This window comes from Fulmarus glacialis, unplaced genomic scaffold, assembly GCF_000690835.1.
Source record: "Fulmarus glacialis isolate BGI_N327 unplaced genomic scaffold, ASM69083v1 scaffold17481, whole genome shotgun sequence".
Lineage (NCBI taxonomy): Eukaryota > Metazoa > Chordata > Aves > Procellariiformes > Procellariidae > Fulmarus > Fulmarus glacialis.
The window spans coordinates 39,229-62,969 of NW_009191104.1; the positions used below are offsets into that span (position 1 = coordinate 39,229).

At 39.5% G+C, this 23,741-nt stretch overlaps 1 protein-coding gene across 2 annotated transcripts in view; it reads left to right on the forward strand.

The window, feature by feature from the left end:
- The first annotated feature begins 1,925 nt into the window (after nucleotides 1-1,925).
- The window catches only part of ITGB6 (integrin, beta 6), a 32,730-nt gene continuing 10,914 nt past the window's right edge, over nucleotides 1,926-23,741 (forward strand). The window contains exons 1-12 of one of the 2 annotated variants that reach the window (XM_009586574.1): nucleotides 1,926-1,992; nucleotides 2,442-2,518; nucleotides 3,256-3,335; nucleotides 6,079-6,280; nucleotides 7,208-7,454; nucleotides 8,308-8,473; nucleotides 9,313-9,474; nucleotides 10,232-10,327; nucleotides 15,808-15,897; nucleotides 20,933-21,067; nucleotides 21,286-21,703; nucleotides 22,638-22,860. In XM_009586574.1, coding sequence (XP_009584869.1) covers nucleotides 2,458-2,518; nucleotides 3,256-3,335; nucleotides 6,079-6,280; nucleotides 7,208-7,454; nucleotides 8,308-8,473; nucleotides 9,313-9,474; nucleotides 10,232-10,327; nucleotides 15,808-15,897; nucleotides 20,933-21,067; nucleotides 21,286-21,703; nucleotides 22,638-22,860 — 1,880 coding nt within the window. In that variant the 5' untranslated portion in view covers nucleotides 1,926-1,992; nucleotides 2,442-2,457. Of the gene's footprint in view, nucleotides 1,993-2,336; nucleotides 2,519-3,255; nucleotides 3,336-6,078; nucleotides 6,281-7,207; nucleotides 7,455-8,307; nucleotides 8,474-9,312; nucleotides 9,475-10,231; nucleotides 10,328-15,807; nucleotides 15,898-20,932; nucleotides 21,068-21,285; nucleotides 21,704-22,637; nucleotides 22,861-23,741 lie in introns of those variants that run through there. The other variant, XM_009586573.1, reaches the window with a different exon arrangement.

The window sequence follows — 23,741 nt, forward strand, 5'->3', positions numbered from 1 at the left end:
GGCAGGCACTTAGCCTCCAGTCATGCTGTTCTTGCCAAGACCTGTATGAAATATTACCACACACGCAAATGAGGAACTGGTAATATCAAACAGAATTTGTAAGTTTTATGTAGGCTGTACTATTCATTCTCTCTACACTAAAAAGTTTGATACCTTTAATCTAAGAATAAGCACTTGCTAAGTGCCAGCTGTTCAGCTGGCTGGTCCTTAATCTGGGACACTGCTGGTGTCTGGTACCTTTTGGTGGCTGAGGAACTGCCACCAAGTCCTTTGAGCACACGTTTTGAAGTGTTGTTATATTACCAGGAGTTAGTAAAAGCTACAAAGTGACCTTCTACGTTGAAAGGGAAAGCACTGGGTTTTGGAGCTCCACAAAGCTGTAGACATAGCAACAATATTAAAGGACACGTACACAAATGTAAATTAAAAACAGGGAAATAAGATGTGTTGGATGGCACTTACAGGAGGATTTTTTTCTTAGTATGAGCAAACATTTTCAGTTGACTCCACTTCTTTTTGACCTTAGGTAGCTACAGACAGTGTCCTCACAGAATTGCGTCTTCACCAGCTGAAGGAACATAATCGATGCTTTTTTCATGCCACAGGAAAACGCTGTAGCTGAACAAGTGCCTTACAAAGGACACTCCAAGGTATAGAAAGCAGTTGAAGCAGACTTAGGAATGTTGTTGTAAACAGAAATGTTAAGATACGGTTCCACAACAGCCTAAGCAGTCTAACATATTCCCACCTTTCCTGCCAACTCTGCCTGTCTTTCCTGCTCCCTCCCGTGACCTGGCGCTCGCTCTGGACTGGGCAGCCACATGATTCAAGGGACTCACCCAGGCGAAAAGTAGCCCCCCACCTTCCCCATGGAAGGTGATTGGATTTTAATTGGATCAGTTTGAATCAGCTCACTGTTTGTTTGGACATGAGTACTGGTAGGAGCGAAGGGGTGGGAACACAAGGGCAGGGCAAAGGTAGGCTTGACGTAATCCAGCTTGAGCTGCTATGAAACTACCCATAGACTGTGTAAATACTAGTAAAATCGGATGTGCCTGGGAATATTTCCAGGCACTAGAATGAGATTGTCTATGCTATTAAACTGTTAAAATGCTCCCTGGCATGAATTTGACCTCTTCCAATTAACACTCTCTGCAAACAATTTCTGGGCACAATTTAGTTGCTAGAATGGTCCCAATAGGCAATTTGCAAGCTTAAACTGAGGTCTTTCTGTGCCAGTTGGCCTCAATGCCCAGGAATGTTTCCACGCATGTTGAGTTTAACTAGTATAGACCCATCCCTACCGACATATCCTGCCCCAAGATCGCAGCTACCACCAGTTTGAAAAGGGTGGTCTGATCCTGCCAGTTCTCTTGGTGAGAGCAACCTAGTCCTTATGAGCTAACTTTGGTAGGATTCTGACTGTAGGAAAAAAGTTTTCAGGCCAGCAACAGAACTAATGAAATCATAATTTTATGCTGCAGTGTGTAGAGTTGGTTGCAAACCCTTATGATAAGAGAGGGCTTGTCCTCAACAAATGATTTTCAAAACAGACAATAGCAGAGCATAAAAGATGGGAAGAGATGAAATCTACAAATAGGAAATTTTATTTCCTTTAATAAGATTGTAAGAAATGTGTATTTTGCCTTCATTCCAGGTGGGGGGGAAAAAAAGAGATAGCAATAACTTGTTATATTGTTGTATTTGGCCACTTATTGCACAGACTTAAAGCTGACATGATTTTTTTTTCAAGTCAGTTGCAGAACTGAGAATGCAATTATTCCTCCTTCTACATATTAAAAAATCCACAACTGCAGCATTTCCTTTTCAGTTTGCAATATTAATAAAATAAATGTACTCTGTATCTTGAATTACTGAAGCCAGGTCCTCAATTCTCATAAGTGATTCCTTTTTGTTTTTTTCACAGTTGCCTTTACAAGTTTCCCTCCACATCAGGAAATCTGAAAAAATGGGATTTTTACATCTCTCCAGGTATACTCAGTTGGCAATCCTGTGACCTGTCTGCCTAACGCACTCCCTCAGGGAACGATTAAAGGCGTTATTTTAGAGGAGCCTTTTAAGAGTTGCTGCACACACAAAAACCCGCTCTCTTGGCTGGGTTGCTCTAGGACCCAGAGCGACTGGGATTGACAGAAATCTTCACCTGAATGAATTTTCCCCTTATACCTTATAAGGAGTCCAGGAAAACAAGGAAGTAATAACCACGTTCACGTTACTTTATGCACAGCTTGTCCTCTTTACCTGCCCAGGTAGCCCTTGTTTTCACTTTTATTCATGGTCTGTCCCGGTAGGGTTGAAGTTTCCTCGCAAACCGGTGTAGGTGACATCTGAAAACATACCCTCCAGGAAGGTATGATTTTTACGACATTCTACCTTTACACGGACGATAATTAACACGCTAATATTTTTTTGTCACGCAGCCAGCACTGAAAACGAATGGGGATTGAATTGCTTTGCCTCTGTTTCCTATTTCTGCAAAGAAATAACTGTGTGCAAGGTAAGGCTCAGGGGTAGGGAGATCCATTTCAAAACCATTTTTGCATTGTTTCATGCTTGAAGTCGATATGAAATACTTTTCTGTCTTCTGTATTTAATCATTCCTTTCTGTTTAATGACTTTTTTTTTTGACAGACTGCTATAGGGCTACCCTGCAAATTCATCTAAGATTTATATGGTCATTACATAGCACAACACGTATGAAAGAGACGGGCATTTGAGCAATTTTGGTTATACTAATCGCTGTTTGATCCACTGAGAAACTTAATGGTATACATGTGACTGAGTGTTTCACTTGTACTTGCACAATAAATTAAAATCATATCAAGTATCTACAGACCCGAGTGAAGCAATTTTAAGCGTGTAGAGTGAACATAAATCTGTTCTTTTAATATCCCTGGTTATGTTGGCAATGTCTTACCTGCACCATAGCAGAAAAACATGTAACACTTGATCAGGTGCACTGGAGAAAACAAGTAACGTGTTCTCAGTGAATGCCATCCATAAAGCATGCAAAAGTAAGTATGTTAATTGCCAGCAATTGTGGGGTTTAATTTTTTTTAGAGAGTTAGTCTTCTTTAATAGAAATACCTTTATGGAGGAATTTTATCAGTAATCCTAAATATGGCTAAATGTGTGCATTTTTCACCTCCCGCATTCTCTAAATGACAAGATTCTTCATAAATTGAATAATTAAACATTATTAATAGTCTTTTATCTTCTTGGATTTAAATTTAGGGACCTGTTCTCAAGCAAGAGCAGTGACTTGTGAAGATTGTTTGCTTTCCGGACCACACTGCGCTTGGTGTTTTCAAGAGGTAGAGTAAATGATACCAAAAAAATTTCAAAATAAGACTTGAAGTGTTTGTAGTAGCTCTGAGTGATGAAGTATTGACTTAATTGGGTCAGCCTGTGGTTTTGTAATGCATGCAGTGCTTAGTGAAGCCTTCCTGGGGATAAAAGGGGAATGCAATCTAGACTTTATAGTCTATTATTCATTGTTGTGTTGGTTTTTTGTTTTTTTTTTTAAACAACCTTCCTCATCTAAGGCAGAAATAAAAGTGTTATTAGAGGGGCTCAGGTCATCAGCCTCAGGGCTGACTCACCCACAGTTCTGGTGATGAAGCACCAGACATCAAGTCAGAGACCAGACTGCATCTTACACATTACATGCCAACCCAGACAGTGTAAACAGAACAGAAGGTGCTCCAGTCAGCTTGCATACACAAATTATTAATCTGTGGTTGATTTTAAGTACGATGATAGTGTCAGTTTTATAATTAGTATGATATAGGTGTAAGTGTTTTGGCTAAAACATCGGGCTTAAAAAAAAAACTGGATTTGTTTCCTATATATCTGTTGCAGACTTCTGTGTAACCCCGAGCAAGTCACTTAACATTTCTGCTTTTAAAACTTTCACCTGTAAATGATGCTAAATAATATCTCCATACTTCACAGTAAATATTCTAGGTCTTAGTTCATTAATGTTAGCAAGATAGTCAGCTATCACAACTAAAAACTTGCCAGAAATAATAGAGAAATAAAATAAATCTTTTTCATGGTAGTTTCTGATTTACACCTTTGCTGTTAAAAGTATTTCTTGCTTTTTGGGGATGGGACTAACATACTGCTTTATGAAGTAGCTGACAAAGACCAAACAGCAGTTTTTTAAAAAATAAGTTTACTAAAAATAATATAGCAGTTTGCAGAAAATGTTATCATGGGAAAAAACCCCACCCACATTAGTGTGTTTGCAGTAGTTTTTATGTTTGTACTTAACAACCAAACAGGATTTTCTTGAAATGAAATTTGATCACATAATGTTGACTACTGCCATGTATTTTCAGAAAACAAAAATGAAACACAATTTATTGATTTAAAAAAAAAACGACTATGGAACTATTGAAAACTTCAGAGTTTTAAACATGATTTTTTTCTTTGTTCATAGGCTCATTCACTTGTTTGCTAGAGAATAACACATCAAGAGTGCAAAAGATGTAGGAGCTTTAGTGTCAGGGTAAACACAAGTGCCTCCAAAGAAACCACTGTTTTCTGTAGATAAAAACACACCTCGTAATTGTATTTGAAATACGAGTTTGCCTACTCACACATGTTTTGAAAAGCCAGCAACTCAAAGTGTGTAACTAAGGGAGATGATGTGGATCTCCCCGTAAAAGTTTTATAATGGTACATGATTTTTATGCGCACTGTATTCAAGAAGCAGTTGGCGAGAGTTTTGCCTGAGTAAAGACACCAGATTCGGTCTGAAGAATACAAACCACTGTTCCCATCAGGTGTCTCAACATTGCTTCCATCAAAATATATAAGATCCCTGATAATTTTCAGGCATGAAGGCTGACATTTTCATGGAAAGAAGGGTCCCAGTTCTGCTTTTAATAGGTTTAAAGTAAATTTGTTTTGCTTTGGATGGAAAGTTTTTCAGTGACTGAATTCAGAGAATATTTGTGGCTTAATGGCTGAACCCCAGGTCGCTTACCCAAATCCAGGAGAAAAGAGCGGCCCCATGGCACGGGCCCATGACCACCAGCCAGGAATTGAATGTTCCGGTGCCAGTTCTGCTGGGCATTGCCCAGGTTTTAGTCAAAAGGTCTTGCAGGCCAGAGCAGTTTCCAGGTCAGGAGGCAGCTGACTGATTTTGAGGATCTAAACTCTAGACATAGCTCTAGGAAATGGTAGTAAGGCACAGAAGCCTCTTTGTAAAACTAACCATTAACTTCACCGCTACGCGGGGATAGTACCTACCCTGCAGCAGTGTTGTGGAAAGGAATGCATATCAAGTGCTTTGAAATGAGTAACACAAATAAACTGCAACCTACCCAACTGATATCGATAGGCTTGTGATTTCCTCCGGACGGGAGAAGGTCAAGTAGGACGCCAGGCCAAATGTAGCCAGGCAGACGTGGGCATGCCGGGAGCCCCGCCGGCGCTGGGGAGCAGGGAGGGAGGCTGTGGTGCTTGCTGGGCACCAGGCAGAGTAACAAGGACTTGCTACCTGCTTCAGTGAACATGTTAAATGAGTGTTGAGGAGAAAGAGTAGGTCAGAAATAAACCATGAACACAGGGTACCCCACCGTCAGTTTGTCACAGAATTTGTCGGAGTTGATTGTCTGCGAGACCTCTTCTGTTATTAAATGATATTGTTCCATCAGCAGTTCAAAACTGTTTAGGGAAGACTGATGAATTTGTGGCATAATCCTGTAATAGAAAAACCAGGGGCTCACAGGGACTTTGTGTTATCATTCCCAGTACTGCGAGAAGCCAAATGCAGTGAGTGGCACAATTCCCATTCCCCAACAATAGAGCAGTTTCTCCCAGGATACCAAATCGGTGTAAGTTACATTAACTATACACCTATGTGACGTGATCCATGAAGGGCAAATTTAGATTTCTGTGCCACCTACACCTCTTTCTGCACTAGTTTGCACTAACTTGCACCTTTGTTTCTGTTCCCTGCATTGGATTGACCTTTCGTCAGCCAGGTGCTGGTAGCTGGTCAGTAAATACATTTAACTCATCCATTCCTTCTCCTGTTTGCTTTAGAATTACACGGACTTGGCTGGAATTCATGGGAGGTGTGATACCCCAGAAAACCTTTTGTCAAAAGGATGCCAGTTGAATTTGATTGAATTTCCCATTTCAGAAGTAGAAATTCACAGAAACAAGCCCCTAACTGTAGCAACCCAGAACAATTCTGATGTCACACAGATTTCTCCTCAAAAATTAACTCTCAGGCTGCGACCAGGTAAGTCACTCAGTTCATAGATGTGGGGTATTTTTTTTCAGCCAATATGATATACTGAAGCTTCTCAGACTGAATGGTCTAAAAAAAAAATCTTGATAGAATAAAGATAAAAAAAACTGTGTTGAGTCCAAAATTATCTGTTGACTCATTAGATGGAAGCTAGGTTTGACTGAGTTCAAAATACTTTCAGAAGTGCTGGGTACATCATAAAAGTAAGGATATATTTTTTTAGTTCTTCTCTTCTCTTGCCACTGAGGTGGCAGTGAGAGAGTGGAACCCCCCAGCCTCTCCAGCCCTGCTCCTGTGCCTCTCCCCCGCAGGTCTGGCAAACAGCGTATCTCAGAGGCAGCATAAAATCTTGCTTTGAGGATTTACGAGGTACCAGTGACATTTATGGAAACACTCCAGACCTACTTTGGGGTCCTTGAGATGTGAATTTTTCCTGGAGAAAATTTGGAATAAAGAAATGTAAGAGACACCCAGTTAGGTCATATCATAGTGTTGGAACTGAGAATAAAACCTGTGCGTACACTCTGGTTTTCTTGAAATTTCTAAAGTACGTGGTTTGTCCCGTAAGCGCTATCTTTAGTTTTAATTAGCTTCATATCTAAATTTTCTAAAGCTGCATAGTGCCCAGGTGGTGTTCTCATATTTTTAAATTACAGCAATCAGTTGTAAATCTATGGTGACGGCTTTACTGAAGAACAGTTCAGAAAAAACACTAGAACGGCTTTTAGTTTTTCAAACCTCCTGTTTGAGATTTTAGTTGACAGAGAATTTTTTACTTTTTTTTTTTTTAATTCTACTGATGATTTGAAATACTACATAATTTTCACCATATATGTAAGTTTATGAACCACTTGGTGTTGCTCATAACTTCTATTTAGAAGTGCTGATATGTATCCCACTTTCCCATGACCTTCATAGGGCATGAAGAAACAATACAGATCAAGGTTCGCCAAACTGAAGATTATCCAATTGATCTCTATTACCTCATGGATCTTTCAGCCTCCATGGATGATGATCTGAATACAATCAAAGAACTGGGTTCAACTCTTTCCAAAGAAATGTCAAAACTGACGAGCAACTTCAGACTGGGGTTTGGATCTTTTGTTGAAAAACCAGTTTCACCATTTATCAAAACTACAGCTGAAGAAATAAACAACCCTTGCAGGTAGGCAGGGAAAATACCTACCTCTGTTTGCATGCCAACATTAAGTCATAATATTAATCTTTAGGATAAAATTCAGTTAGCAGCCTCACTGGAACCTCTGCCCTCTTCCAGCTGTAACTGAATCAGTTTGGGAAACAAAATTTGTTTCTTTTAGTTTCACACTCTGATCGTTACGCTGTTGAGTCTTATGTTATTTGGAGACAGGAATCTGGGAGTAATTCTGCTTTTTAGCTTTTGCTGCTAGTTACAAATGTGCTTAATAGGTTAACAAACAGGTGTGCAGAATAATTATGTATTTTTCTTTGATTTGCTAGAATATACGTATATATAAGAATTTTATGACCTTGCTATACCAAGCAGGTGCAAACTCAAACCCAACACAGAATAGCAGTTTCATTTACCCATCAGTCTTGTTTTCCTGTTTTTTTTCCCTTAAGGTCTAGCAGTATCCCCCAAACCCAGGCTGCCCTAGCCCTTTCCTAGGGAGAAGCTGTGCTCTGCAGCCTGAAGCAGGAACGCAGCAGCTTGGTGGTGCCCTCTGAATGTCATTAAGGGACTACAGGTCCTAATGCGCTTCTGAGTATGAAAACAAGGCACGGCCGGGAGCACGGCAAGGACTGCACGTTGTTAACTGGCTGGATTACTCTGCTCTAGAAGGCATATCTCAGGCTCTATGTAGACCTGTTTGCATTGCCCTTCTCGCTGGATGCTTTATGATTCTTCTACGTTCTTCATGAGATCTCTCTCAGACACAGATACATGACCAATAACTAATCCAGACAGGCCTGCGAAGTAGCCATTGTAGTGATTTTTCACTCTGTATTATCTATAACTTGTCTCACTTCTCTTGTAGAAGTGTACCATACGAGTGCTTACCCACCTTTGGATACAAACATGTTTTGCCACTAACAAATGATGCTGAAAAATTCAATGAAATTGTGAAAGGACAGCGAATCTCTGCTAATATAGACACTCCAGAGGGAGGATTCGATGCAATTATGCAGGCAGCTGTTTGCAAGGTAATTGAAACTTCTAGGTATAATATACAAGGTATAGTATACAAGGGCACGTAGTGATAGGACAAGGGGTAATGACTTTAAACTGAAAGAGGGTAGATTTAGATTAGATATAAGGAAGAAATTGTGCACTATGAGGGTGGTGAGGCACTGGAACAGGTTGCCCAGAGAAGTTGTGGATGCCCCATCCCTGGAAGTGTTCAAGGCCAGGTTGGATGGGGCTTTGAGCAACCTGGTCTAGTGGAAGTTTTCCCTGCCCTGGCAGGGGGGTTGGAACTAGATGATCTTTAAGGTCCCTTCCAGCCCAAACCATTCTATGATTCTATGATAATATTAATTATTCTGTATATTACCACTTCTAGTATTATATGGTTGTATTTCAAAGCAGCAGATCATTATTTTTCAAGATTTTTTTAACGCAGTCCAAGAGCCTCATTAGATTTGTGTGAAAATACTTTTGGCTGTATTAAGTAAAACATGCATATTGCAGTATTTTAGTGTTTCTTTTTAATTGCCAAGGATAAAAAAAAAGTATAATTACTGGGTCTGTTTTCTTGATTGTTTTTTCTTTAAATATTCTTGATTAACTATATTTAGAGTAGTAAACGGACTGACATGAACACGGCCAGCCCATGTTATTAAACACAGGAATGGGGAGACAAAATGTTAGCCAACGACAATGGAAGGAACATCATCTCTTAAGAGATGTTGTGATGTTTTTGACACTCCCTTTAAAATTATTCCCCTCATTTATTTTGAGATGCTGTTCTCCAGATCTTTTGCTGCTTTCCTATATTGTGAGTGCAATACAGCCTGCTAAACTAATGTATTTTAAATGACAGGAAAAAATTGGATGGAGGAATGATTCTCTACATTTGCTGGTGTTTGTGAGTGATGCTGATTCCCATTTTGGGATGGACAGTAAACTGGCAGGGATTGTTATTCCTAATGATGGAAACTGTCATTTGGACCACAATAATGAATATTCCATGTCAACTGTTCTGGTAATTTATTATGAATTTTGTACAACTCTCGCATTCTGGAAATTTAAAGACTAACATGAACAACTTAGAAAAGTAATGAAATGTCTTTATCACTGAAATGTATAAAAGTTGCGGAATCCAGATATTTCATGTAATCTATTTTATTTGTAATTGCGCATTTCAGTAAAAAGAGAACAGTGTGTTTGTATGGAGTTAGGATAGATTATAACTAGGAAAAAAGAAAGTACAAATCTTATTCCTGCTAACCCGGAAAAAAAATGGAATGGGACTGACTAGTATTTCCTTCTGCAGGGAAGGCAAAATTTGCATTAATTGTGTCCCCTGTAAGGATGTGAATTCAGGAAGAGTTTAGGAATTTGTAAGACACTGTTCATGTAGGAAAGTTTACCAGCTTAAGATTCAGCTTTCAAAAATACTGATTATACACACTACAGTGTTCAGTGTAGGACAAACACCCAGTTGCTCTGGTGCAGTGTTATTCTTTGGATTACGTATATCACAGATGTTACTGAGCCAAGTGTCCCAGTATGGAGGCTGGCACTGTACTTTTCTCAGAGGGATTTCCTTAAAAACAAGGCGAGGATATTATATACACTATCTTTTATTTTGTATACATATAGTGCCTAATTATAGTTTATACTATACAGAGAATGCATTGTTAATTATGATCATTTGAATGTGTGCTTCATGGGAGGTAATTAGCAACTGGACACTCATGAAAAATGGATTGATGTGGCTCTCTTCTGTTTGTTTGCAGGAGTATCCCACAATTGGACAATTAATTGACAAACTTGTGCAAAACAATGTTTTATTAATTTTTGCTGTAACGAATGAGCAAGTTCACATATATGAGGTGAGCAAACTAAAATGTTCAGTTCTCCAGTATTTGTTTTAACGTTCACCCTTTTTCACGGCTGGTACAGTAATTCTAGTATTAAGGACTGAATTCTGTAACATATTTATGTAATAAAAATAGCTAAGAAATTATGTATCAGAGAAAGGCTCTTTTACTTAGGAACTGCTTCCTCATGTATTGATTTTGATGTTCTTAGGTAACTCTTAAATTGGATTTCAAGTTGAATCACACTAATTTTTTAAGTCAAGGATTGTCAAACTAAGCCTTGCTAAATTATTCAGTGAAATCATTATGATTAGCCTTTTGTATTTTATAAGGCTAGAGAAGGACAGTTGAGCCTGTTCTTACTTTTGTAAGACAAGAATATATTCTGAAAAATACATTTGTCTTCATGCTCAACTCTGAGATAATGGGGTTTTTTTTCAGTTGACCTGAGAGTTTTATTAATTTGTCTTTGTTTCTGTGTCTCTTTCCAATGAGACAAATAGGAGAGTAGTGGCAAGATTAAAAATACAAAACATGATGGACAAAGTCCTCTTCCCTCGTGTATCATTCCTCATGTCCACTGAGGGAAAACACTTTATTACAGGAATTTTTGACTTTAGGATTCTCAGAATCCTGTTCTATGAAGTAATTTCCTGCTCTCTATGAAGTCCTGTCATGGGAAATGTGAGCCAGGAGAGAGGGGAGAGCAGAAGAGCAGTGGTTATGGATATGCAAAATCCCTATTTTTTAATAAACTGAATATCATTCATACCTGCAGCTCCATCAGTCATCTGTGCAGGCACCTGTTGTCAGCCTCCACAGATATAAGCCCTCCTGAAGCTCCGTGCTACTTTTGGCCCATTGCTGTTCCAGCTGTGAGCTGAGGCTGCAAGGACAGAGCTGGAAAAGGGCATTTTGTTTGTGAAGAGCTCCTTGGGTACACATCTTCCTTTTATTGCTTACTCGCTTCTTGCAGTGAATGTGAGCAAAAGCCCTCAAGATAAAATAAGAAGGATATTGGCAATTCTTATTTCCTTTTCTTTCCAGTCCTTCTGCTGGGAAGAAATCTTCACATGCAAAAAGAAATTCTAGATAAGAATTCAGAGAGGACAATAAAGGGGTTTTGCAGCCTATGCTTGGCTGCCTGGCATGAAGGGGGACAAGGGGAGAGAAATTGTGCCTCCAAATTTATTCAGGTTGTCTGAGAGGGAGTCAAGAAGGGTGATACTGCTGATACAATAAGCTTGGCTTTCTAAAGGAAAAACCCTTGCACAACATTCCTCACTAAAAGCCCAAAGTAAGGGAATTATACGAAAGGTGCTCCCCTGGTGTGATAACCACATGAAAAATAGGAAAGAAAGGGCAGGGGAAAAGGTCCTATGTTACAGCAGAGGGGGCAGATGAGTCCTTGAGGTACTCACCAGTATGATGGTTTTCTACTTCTGTCCTCTGTGTAACCCAGGGAAGACCCCTTAGTGCTTCTCTGACTGGTTCCAGTTGTAGAGTTGTCTTGAGTAAGACTAATACTCCAGGTGTCTGACAAAAGTTACAAGAGTCGCATCTTTCATAAACTGATTCTCAGATTACAGTCTTGACAATGAAGGAAACACTACATCTTGGAGCACTGACTGTCTGGCTTTTTTAAAGACTGTATTGAATACTGAGCTGAAGCATGAAAATTTAGATCAACAATAGTAGAAGTCAATCACTTACAAATGCAGTGGGATTCTATAGTCATAGCAGAGATTAGTTAAAATTTGTGCATTAAAAAACGTTTACTAAATCTCATTATTGCTTAACAATTTCTTAATAGGGGCCCAATTAATGACAAGTGAATTTTTTTCACTGATTTTAACAGGAGCTGCATGAATAAGAGCTGTTCTAGGAGGTAGTTTGGAAATATCTCTTTGATTTACAAAGCCTTATTTTCTCCAAAGAAACTTTTCTCTTACTGATGGCACTATATTTTCCCTTGGAAATTGCTGGCGGTCACCCTCAGAGTTGGCCAACAGTGTTCTTATCAGGGGTTTTCTATTTCAGTATCCCTGTGTCAGTGTTATACCAGTATCAAAGTTATCATGTGGGCACCTATTGTTCACTGGGAACACTAAACGAAGTTTTATAGCTAACAAAAAATGCAAGCCATTGTTAACCCAACTGGGGAATGGTTTGTTCTTGTTACTTTCTTTGTCAGGGGAAAAAAGTGCGACTATCTTCCATCTTGTAGGATATATAGTAATCCCATTGAATATATTCTATCTGCTGCTTTCATCTTTTCAGTACTACTTTCTGTCACTTATTTGGATAGCTATAGTTGTTATCGCCTGCTTTCTATCATGTAGGTGATATGGAAAATCAGTCAAAGCAAGTACAAAAATCATATGTAAGTCTCACAGTGCAGTTTTTCCACACTTCAGTATACTTTCAAGGGTATATGTAGGACCTGCAAATAGGACAATAGTGTCATGTTTTCATCTGTGTGATTCAAATTTGTAATATAAATGTAAATAACCAGGTACCCATGCTTAAGAATGTAAAAAGAACAAAGCAAGACAATGAGAGTTATTCCTGTGTTAAGGCCACTGCTCAGGTAGCCGGGAAGAGCTGGGAGAGGACCTAAACTGGCACTTGGGCACCACCATTAAACCACTCTTGTCTTGGTGTTTTACTTACTTCTTTTTAAAAGCCTCAGTGATGGAGATTCTGCAGTCTCCCTCAGAACCGCCCCCCAAACTTAATTATCCTTTGAGGTAGAACTCCCCAAATATCTCATCTCAAATCTACTTGAACTCAGCATCTAATTATATCAGACCCCAAAATTGACCATTGCTATTTATAATCCAGTTCTTAGGGACAAACGTCCATTAAAATGACTGTGAGGACGTAGAAAGCACCTCTTTAAATAGACTTGATAAATTCCATTAGTATTAAGTGCAGTGTTCAGACTGTCAAATATATATTTTATATTTCTAGCCCTGTATAATCCCCAACAATTTAGCCCAAAATAATTCAGTCATTTAATATGCTTGATCCTCTTCAACTGAATTTTCAGTTTATCCACTTACATGTACGTGTATTATTATCTAACATACAAATATTACGGATTGCGCAAGCACAGAATATGTATGCTTGTAACATAGCTGCTGTTAGTTTTGATCCCTCCATGCAACCAAACAGCTACTGCACAGCAATCTAAAAGAAGGGGAAGGTTTAGATCTGATGCTCTCCCTGACCACAAGAACTTTAAAGACAGTCACATGGAAACATTTACGACGCCACTCAAAATTAAATGCAAGAGAGGGAAGGAAGTTCCTCACACTGAGCCCTGATAATTTGAGATTATTTATAAAAAGGATTATTTTTTTTCTCCAAAAAAGGTCTTTTAAAATATATTCACATGTCTAACTTTTTGCATCATTAGTCTCAGCTGAGTCTTACCAAAGCAGCAGATAATGTTTTTATTCTATAAAAGCTATCAATTTAAAAAGCATCTGTGAATATTGCAATAATGATGATATTTTGACAAATTGTGTAAATCCTATCTTGGTATAAAAGAAAACACCAGTCTTTAAGGTTTCATAAAGTAGTTATTATTATTGTTTATATTATTTGTTTCCAAGCAGAATTCTTTAAAAGTGTATTCAAATTTGGATGAGGCAAAAGAATCCTTCTTTAATCCTGACTAAGCAGCACTGCTGTTGAAGCAGAAACTGCTCTTTTTTGAACAAATTATTTCTTTTTATATCGCAGGAGAATACAGCTTGAAAATTAGGGTTTTCAGATTGCGTTTCACTGCTGAAAATTGAACTAAAAATACTCCAGTCTCCACACTTGTACAGAATTTCAGACTATTTTTATAAATTTGGCATGACAGTATATTTATAATGAAAATTCTTCTATAATTTACACTGCTAAAAATTAGACATAACCCTACTGAACTCAAATATATAATTGTCAAATTTCACTAACATGAATCAGAGTATCTCTATAAAAAGGCAGTTCACCTTTTAATGAATATTTGCTAAAAGACTAAACTCCATGACATTCTTTGGATATTTTATGATAGTAGCACTCCAAAAGCATCAGTCTACCTCATCTTGTTAATGGTTAAACAGAAGTATTTGCTAAAAGGTAGGGTTTAATCAATGGACTGGAGATACACACTTAGACTGGGCTTGCAATGTCATCGTTGTATCACCATGCAGAAAATTTTTGTTCAAAGAGGAAAGATAAAACGAAGTCTTTGGAACAGTATATCCCTGCTGTTTGTTTTGCACGCCACAGATTAAAGGGTGCTATACTTTAAATTCCAGGTTTATCGTCTTTTCTTATAATTATCTCCCGAAAGGTCCACGTGTACAAAATGCAGAGTTTCAATACTCTAAGAATCCTTGAGAGAGCACTGATCACAGGAGGAGTCAGGAATGCAAAGTCACCAGCTGCAACCTAAAATGCAGTTAATCCCACTGATTTACAATAGCACTTTAGAAATCTAATGAATGATAAGTATTCCATACATAATACATAGAGTAATCACAGGGCTTTTGGAGATGTAAAGTATAAGAGGGATATAAGGGTATCAAATTATACATATTTATTAATAGCTCTCTGGAATTCTTTTAAATTAAAATAACGGTATTGATATGATATATTGCAAAGGAAAATGAATGCTACAATGTGTGTTTTTAGTGATGAACACTTACTATTTTCCAAAGGCATGGGTACAAGCAAGAGAAGTTCATGTAGTTAACAACCAGGCAAGATAAATTTTAATTAAGCATATTTAAAATCTAGCTGCTAGATGTCATGTTAGTGTCACGATGCAATTTAATGCAAAACAAAAAGAAAACTTATCACTGAAGTCAATTGTTAAATTGGCACTACATTATTAACATAAAGTCAACATACAATCAATCATAGCCACAGACCACTGGGATACATGTGGGGTGTTACATTGATCATAAACCAGCAGCAGTGCTTTAAGGGCCTTTGTTCAAAGTTCTTGTAGCCCTTAGTTTAAACTTCTTAACTTCTGTGATTCAAGATGCTCAGTTGCTTGCAAAGATAAAAAAGTGACTGCTGTTATTGAATGTAGAGTCCAAGACTCTTAAATAGTACAGCAACAGTAGAGCAGCTGAATCTGGTTTTGGTTATTTTTATTAAAGAAAAACACAACTGTTGATGGAATATATCTTCCTTCTAAATTTAAAAAATTATAGCTGAAAAATACTATAGTATCAAACTTCCAAGCACACAGAGCTGATTTAGCAATATATGTCCCACTAATTTTCAGTGAAACACTTCTCCATAGGACTTTTTCAATAGGACGTGTGTCACTTCTATTTCTGCAAGGGTCCTGGAAAATGTCACTATTATTTGTTTTAGTTGGCTCCAACATATTTTATTCTTTTCCAGACAATAGCTCCTTGTCACCTACCTTATCACTTAGTCTTTTTTTTTTATGCTTTAAACGTTTCTTAATATATTTTCAGAGTTACGCAAAGCTTATTCCTGGAGCTACTGTTGGACGACTACAGAAGGATTCTGGAAATATTCTCCAGTTGATCATTGCTGCATATCAGGTAAGGTGGTTATAATGTTTTCTTCCTGCAAGTCTATATTTTCAAAATTAGATTGCAATTTGGTAAAAACAAGTGTCTTTGATTCTTTTTCTGCACTGATTACAAGAACATCTTTTTTTTATGCTTAGGTGCTGACCTTAGGAGGAAAAGTTTTGTTTACTCTGAGGATTAAGTGAGCACAGAAACAGTAGTTTTATTTGTAATTTATGCTTATTAATCTCTACTGAAATGAACTATAGAACTATATAGAACTATATCCAGTTTTCATGGTTTTCTGAACAAAATTCCTATAACATTCTGTCATTCCTTACTTGTGCTGGAATGCTAAATTCACATCAGTGTCTCATCTATCTTGCCTTCTTCATACTCCTCTATTTCACACCTACTCTTAAGCCTTCTTTAATATAGGGATTCAGGTCTCCCAGTTCAATACTTCTACGGGGACTCAACTCTCTTCCCATCGGTAGCTGTCACCAGAGCAGGAATATCTGGGGAAAAAAGCACTATCCTGTGCTCCGTGCTCTTCTCTGCTTTAGCAATTTGATGCTGCCCCTGTGAGGCTGTTCTGAGGTTTTTAAAAAGCAGAACACAGGAGCCGAAATGGGTTTGTTTAGATAATACCAAGAAATACTGCAAAGATGACAGGAACATAAACACAGCGCTGCTCTTCAGAGCTTTGTTTGTAAAATGCATCCTGGCTGCCTGGCTCTCTTCTTTCAGGGGAATGTTTTTGGCAGTTTTACATGTCTTTACACAGATATATTCATTTACATATGTGCTGATATACCATAGATTTCTCTCTTCCCTCTCAGCCCCTTTTTATTAAAAACCTGCTCTACCAGTTGGCTACAATGCAAAATAACTCTTTGCAAAGAGCTTCTATTTCTTTCCTTACATTTTTTTCCTGCTCTTCCTCCTATCAACTGAATAAGACAATCATCATTATGCCCAAAATTATTTTGGTCTTGATGATAGGAAAGCAAACCAAATTCTTCTAACTCTTATAAAAGCACTACAATTGGTGAGTTATGATTTTTAAAAAGAAATACAAAATAACAGAAGATTCTCTATACGATGGAAAATTAAATAAGCAAAGTACTTTAAGGTTAATCTTGGGAGTCTACACATTGTAATAAATAGGGGGGGAAACCTTTACATGAGCAAAGCTATTGCTAAGCATCCAGTGGCACCAGGATCTCACTTCTGGAGTCCAACCTGTTGTTAGTCACATCTGGTTCCTATCAGGATTTCTTGAGGCTGGCACTCTAATGTATAGACAAGGGTTCCTACATTTAACAGCTGAAATACCATTTTGTTGTCCAGTGAGTAATGGAAAAACATAAAATAATTGTTCCAGTGCTGTGTCCTGGTGCCTCTGCTGTAACATTGTGTAAAGTGCAGAAACCATGCTTCCTCTAATGGCAGTGTCATGGCACCTTCTGCCTTGCTGGAACACTGGAAAGGCGGAGAGTGCATCCTTGCGTCTTCCCCTTAGTGTTACCTACTGTCTACGATTTTTTTTTTTTCTACTCTCCTTTTTGAACCTGCTGATATTTTCAGTCTCCATTGCAAAAAGGAGCTCAGCTGCACTGTGTGATACATTTTTCTTTTTCCCATTTTAAACTACTCCCTATGCTTTAAAGTTTCACTGAGTGCACCTTAGTTCTGGTCTTGCAGGGTTTGGTGAATAACAGCTCTGCATTTACCTTATCTTCATGTCTTCATGATTTCATAATATTTTATCACTGAGACACCCTCCAGCCCCGCAACCTTCTCTCCAAATTGAACAATCCCAGTCTTTTAAGTCTCTCCTCAGCTGTTCCATCCCCTTGGTGACTTCAGCTGATCTTCTCTTTACCCTCCCTGACTCCAATGAGCCCTTCCTGAAACGTGGAGACCAGAAGAGCTTGCAGTAAGCAAGACAGGGCACGCTAAGGTTTATACAGGCACAAAATGATGCCCTCTGTCTTGTTCTCAGCATCCTTGCTCGTGATGCCCAGGACATTGTTGGCTTTTTAGCTGCTGCGTGCTTTGAGCAGATCATCTCCCAGAGCTGTCAGTGGTGACCCCGCTGCAGCTCCTGAGTTGTTTCGGCAGGTCCTGGGCTCAGCTGTGCTGTGGGCAGGGTTTGGAGGGGGCTCTGGGCTCGGTGCTTGCTCCCCTCCCGTCGCGGCAGGAAGGCGGCTGCAGGAACAGCGCTTCGGGCCATAACTCGTCGTGTCCTCATTCAGGTACAGCATGTCTGGACCATGCGCCGGAGTTGCTCATAGGTTCTTAAAATCCCACCTACATTTCAAGATGTACAAAGTGTACAAGTAGCAACATGTCACGCTCAAAATTTCCCGGAGCCCATTTTATTACACTTAACCTTAAAGGTTAACAATCTTACTGCTTCATGACTGAAAATCTTCCAAGCAGGAAACACTGAAAGCCACCTTATTTGACATAAGACATCTGAATTTTTTTGGACTGGGAAGGGGGAAATGAGGGTTAAAAATCACATGCCAAACAGAAAATCTAATTCCATTTTTGTCACAGCCCTCTCATGATACTCTCAGCAGTGTAATTCAATGCCTGGTGTCTCTGTGCCTTTACCCACAAAAAAGGAATAAATAACTATTTGTCCCCCAAGAGTAGAGTTAGGCTAAATCTTTTAACACTTCTAAAGTGCTTTCGAGTCTTTCCTTGCTGTACAAACACAAGGTTTGCTAATGCCATTCACCATGTGTTGCTATCTAAAAGCTTCAGAGAGGAAGTAAGCAAGTTAAGAAAGTCTGAGCTGTCAAAATATTTGTTACAAGGAGTTCTCGTGTTCTTTCCAAGTATGATTCATTTTCTTCTCTAACCATATTTCTGCCTGCTTTGTTTAACATTGAATTCTGCGTAACTTTGTATTGCAGAGCTGTAGGCTAAAATGCATTGTGACAGATATCAGGCCATTTGATTAAAGTCATTCCAGGATTTTAAAATTTCAGAAAAAATTCCACTGTTCTTTTTTCAGTGCTTGGTCCTTTCACTTACAGGAAAATAAGACCAAAGAAATAATACGTTAAAAAAGGACAGGTAACACAAGGGCATAAGTTTGTGACACTGCTTTGTAACACTAGACAAATTTCTGTTTCATTCAGAAAATTTTTTGAACCACAAATGTTTCTCTGTGAATGGCTTAAAGCTCACTAAACTGTCCGCTGTTTGTCCCCAAACTATGGCCAGGCAGCTTAGTAGATTTAAAACACCATTAGAAGTCCTCACAGATATTAAGATCTAAGAAACTGGAGTTTGTCACAGTTTATGCATTCGTTTTCAGTGGCGTAAGGTGCGTATGTTGACCTTGCACAACGGCAAGGCATGTTCATAATGACCCAGTACAGACACCAGGGTTCAAAGCATTACGACTTGGTGTTCAGCAGCATTTAATTTTCTCTCACAGTTGCACTCTATTTGAGCCTTGTAGTTTTGCAGCTGGTGGAAGAGGGACTTTTTGGTGATATTTCCTGTAACACTAGCACATACCAACATTCACAGTTTTATCTAGAGGTTTGCTATATTTGGTCCTTTTGTGAGACCCCAGCTGTTGCAAACAAATTATTATCTCTGCATTGTTTTAATAGCAACATAAGTACCTAAATCGAAAACAAATGTGAAGGAAAAATTGGACACATCCAGAACTACCAAGGTTACCAACCTGGTGCCCAGGGCACAGATCTACTGCTCTGGCTGTGTGCTGGGAAGAGCACTGGGTATTAGGTGAATGCATCTTGCAGGACATGTTGCTGTCCTTTTTATTAAAGTGCTTTGGTTTACTGACAAGGTTTTCCACATGAAAAGACATTTAAAAAACCCCACCAAACCCAACCCTAAGACATAGTTCCAGGGAATCCAGGACATGTACAAAGGACAGGGAGCTGTTGTCTATACAACTTTATACCTATTCTACTTTTAGTTTGTTTTACCCCACCAGACCTTTACTCCAGTGAGTCATCCTGATGCCTTTACTAGAATAACTCACTGAAATAAAGTCAGCAAGCTCCTCGTGCTCTGATTGAAGGGCAGGGGGTATTCTGTAAAGCAATTAAGCTTGCAAGAGCACAAAGCCAAGTCAGTGAGACTTTTGCTCGGCAATTGCTAAGGTACTTTTGAAAAATTTCCATTTACTGGATCCACAGTCCAATGAAGTCATAGGGAATTTCCCCATGGTCTGCTATAGGCTTTGGATTAAGACTAAGTTGTGTAAGCAGAGTTGCTATAAAATATTTTAAAGAGTTAAATATAAAAACCTGGTATGAGAGAGTTCAGGAAGTAAGTTTTTCACTTAATAAATGAAAGTTTGATTGAACAAATCGATTTAAGAAATGAGACCGTTGTTGAATGCAACTTGAAATAGCACTGACAGCTCATGAAGCAGGAATTTCCATCAGGAGAAGTAAGGAAGGGAGCGGGCCCCTTGGCTGCGGGAGCTCACCGGGGGACTCGGCTCTGGCTCTGGTCCTGGAAACATCGGGCTAACTCATGGAGGCCCCGCACTGAGGCAGAACTGAGCTCCGACCCTGCCCTGCCGTGAGAGAGATTGATTCTACCAGGAGAGATAAAGAGGGGGCAATATTGACATAGGCTGGCTAATCAGGAAAAGTCCGGTGCTAGCAATGCAACCAGGGACACAAATCCATTCCTTAGTGAGACCAGAGCTAAAGGAAAACCTGTAGCAGTCAGCAGAGCACTTAGTGATGAAAGATGATTTAATAAAAGACTGAATTCATTCTCCTGCAAGGGCAGGAAATAAGCCCCGTCATAGCGGATATTAAACTGATACCACCATTGCTTTCCACTGAAAGCTGGTTCTGTCAGCACTTGCTTTGTTTTGCTCGTTCCCCATTTTTCTTGCAATAGAGAAGTCTGTAAATAAAGTGCCAAACCCACGAATTTACTTCTGTGTAAGTCGGGATAAGTTACAGTCCACGTTACACAGACGTGGAGCATTAGCAGCGCTTGGCAGCGTTATCACTCCATTCATCTCATCATGCCTTTTTCCTTTAAGGAGCTGAGGTCCGAGGTGGAGCTGGAGGTCTTGGGAGAGACAGAAGGGCTCAATCTCTCTTTCACGGCCATCTGTAACAACGGGACCTTTTTCCCACATCAGAGGAAATGCTCGCATGTGAAAGTGGGAGACACAGTAAGTAAAGAACAAATTCTCAAAAGACATGAAGTCCAGAGAATTTAGGACACCAAGGTAGAGAGTTTGCTCTTTACTAAATAATCTTCCTCCAAACAAGTTACCAAAAAGCAGGCGGTATCTACGACCCTCTTGCTCTGTCCTCTGCGCGTGCTTCCAGAGTACCCCGCAGAGCTACGTGTGCTGCAGCTCTGAACAGCCACCATTTTCTCTTCCAGGTCTCTTTCAATGTGACTGTAAGTCTCTCCTCTTGTGAAAAAACCAGAAGGCATATTGTGGTAAAGCCAGTGGGCCTCAGTGACACGCTGGAAATCGAACTTCATCCCCAGTGCAGCTGTAACTGTCAGGCAAAGGCTGAGACGAACAGCCCAAAATGCAGCGAAGGGAAAGGATCGTTCGAGTGCGGGGTGTGCGTCTGCAGCCCGGGGTACGTGGGGCCACGCTGCGAATGCGAGGAGAGCGCCCTCGGCGCCAGCTCCTGCAAGGGTTCGGCAGAGCGGAGCTCCTGCAGCGGGAGAGGCGACTGCTACTGCGGGCAGTGCGTTTGCCACCCGTCCCTGTACGGAAGGGTGTATGGGCCACGCTGTGAATGCGATGACTTCTCGTGTGTGAGACACAGAGGGCTCCAGTGCGGAGGTACGGTCCCTTGACGCTTTTTTTAATGTCTGCATTTTAGAGCTTTGCTGTCTCACTCTTAGCTATGAGCTTGTGAATCTGTATTTTCATCATATATTCAGTTGCAATCAATTCTGTATAAAGTATAATTTACTATTTCTGAATGATCTTTAGACTTAGAACAAGAAAGAATTTTTAACCCTGTTTTCAAATTTAAAAATGAGACCCCTTTAACCACTCCATAGCTAGCGTAAGTTGGCACGGCTTTATTGGAGCGTATCAGCCACCATCACACTGCGTCAGACTTTTAATGGCTGTAGATGATTGTAGCTCCAAGGAAGTTTAGGTAAGTATATTGACATACATTGGTGTTAGCCAGTGTACAGTTTCACTCTGACATAATTATCAAAGCATAGCCATCTTAATTAATTAATCTTAATCACTTCTAGGATAATTCTGGTACTTTTATCATTTTAACCCAGTAACCTCAATGATTCTTGGTTTATCTTAGTAAGATACAATCAGAATTTGGAAACTTGTATTTATAGTTTTTCTCCTGGGCTATACCATCATAAATCAGAAGTGATTCTATTGAAACAATGGGAATAGCATTAAACTGGCAGGAACCAGTTTGAGATTGTGCTGAATAGAAAGACTGAAATCATGCTGCTGTAAATGAAAGAGGATTTACCCATTAGGTTGTGTGCTGTTGGGAGATAAGATCTGTGTGGAGGATCCAGTGAAGAGAATGGAGCTGCCCTGGCTTACAGCCAGCCTAAGCGAAAATGTGATCCTCTGGCTTAAAATTGAAAATGCTGGGGGAGGAAGAAGGATGTTTAAGAGTGAGATGATTTGGAGAGGGGAAAATATCTGCTATTAAGGGGAACGATTTTAAAGGCCATCATTCAGATTCTTATTAAGAGACTGATTTGATGTATAATAAATGTTTTTCCAGGCAATGGTGACTGTGATTGTGGGGAATGCATGTGCCACAGTGGATGGACTGGTGAATACTGTAATTGCACAACTGACACCAGCGCCTGCATTGCTGAGGATGGGACGCTGTGCAGCGGGAGAGGCGAATGCGTCTGTGGGTCGTGTGCTTGCACCCACCCGGGGGCTTCAGGCCAAACATGTGAAAAATGCCCTCTCTGCAGTGACCCTTGCAGTTTCAGGCGGTAATGTGCTGGTTTTACGTCTCTGATGTTTGTATCATCCAGGTATCTGTTTCCTATACTGCCTCAGCAGTGTGCTTACTGCCGCTACTGTAGGTTGGATTTACAGACCAGAACCCAAGAGCTTCTTTGCCCTTTGAGAAGGGTGGTCATAACTCGTACATCAACCATTTATCAGCATTGCTTTTGTACAAAAGAACTTTATGGAAAACAATTTAATCACCTTCAAGCAGCACAAGTAAAACATCACACTTCCACTGCTGTCCCTGGCTGTACAACTAACCAGAATGGTGGCCTTATATGATAACATCAGACAGAAACAGATAAACCTCCTTCCAGTCCTCAGTACAGAATGAAAACATCCCAGCATAGCTGCTACAGCAAAAATGAGGACTCACAGGAAAATTTGGCATTTGTATGACTGTTCTCATGCATATCAATTAATAAGGTGACGCCATCCGCTCAAGCTTTACACATGTGCAAATTCATAGTCCCAATTCAGTTAAGCTTGGCTGAATTAAAGAGGCCCAACTATGATAAACTAGGTCACAGTCTGGGGATGAAATCAGTGGGTAGCTGTACGTCCTGTATAAGTTGTTGATAAATTGATTGTAAATGGTGAAGTGTCTTGTGTTCACTGAGCATACAAAATTTATGTAGCTTTCCTGCTGTGATGCATGGTGTATGCTATGGTGCATGATAGGAAAAGAACCAAAAATACGTGTGACATAAAGCTGACCATTCTAAGTACACCCATGCTTATGCTTGTATTGCATGAGCTCTTGCAGGGCTAAAGTCAGTCCAAAATGAACAGGCTTCAGTAGAAGTTTAAGCTAGAAGTGGAATTAGGCTTCACAGAATACATGTTATTAACGACCCTGGTT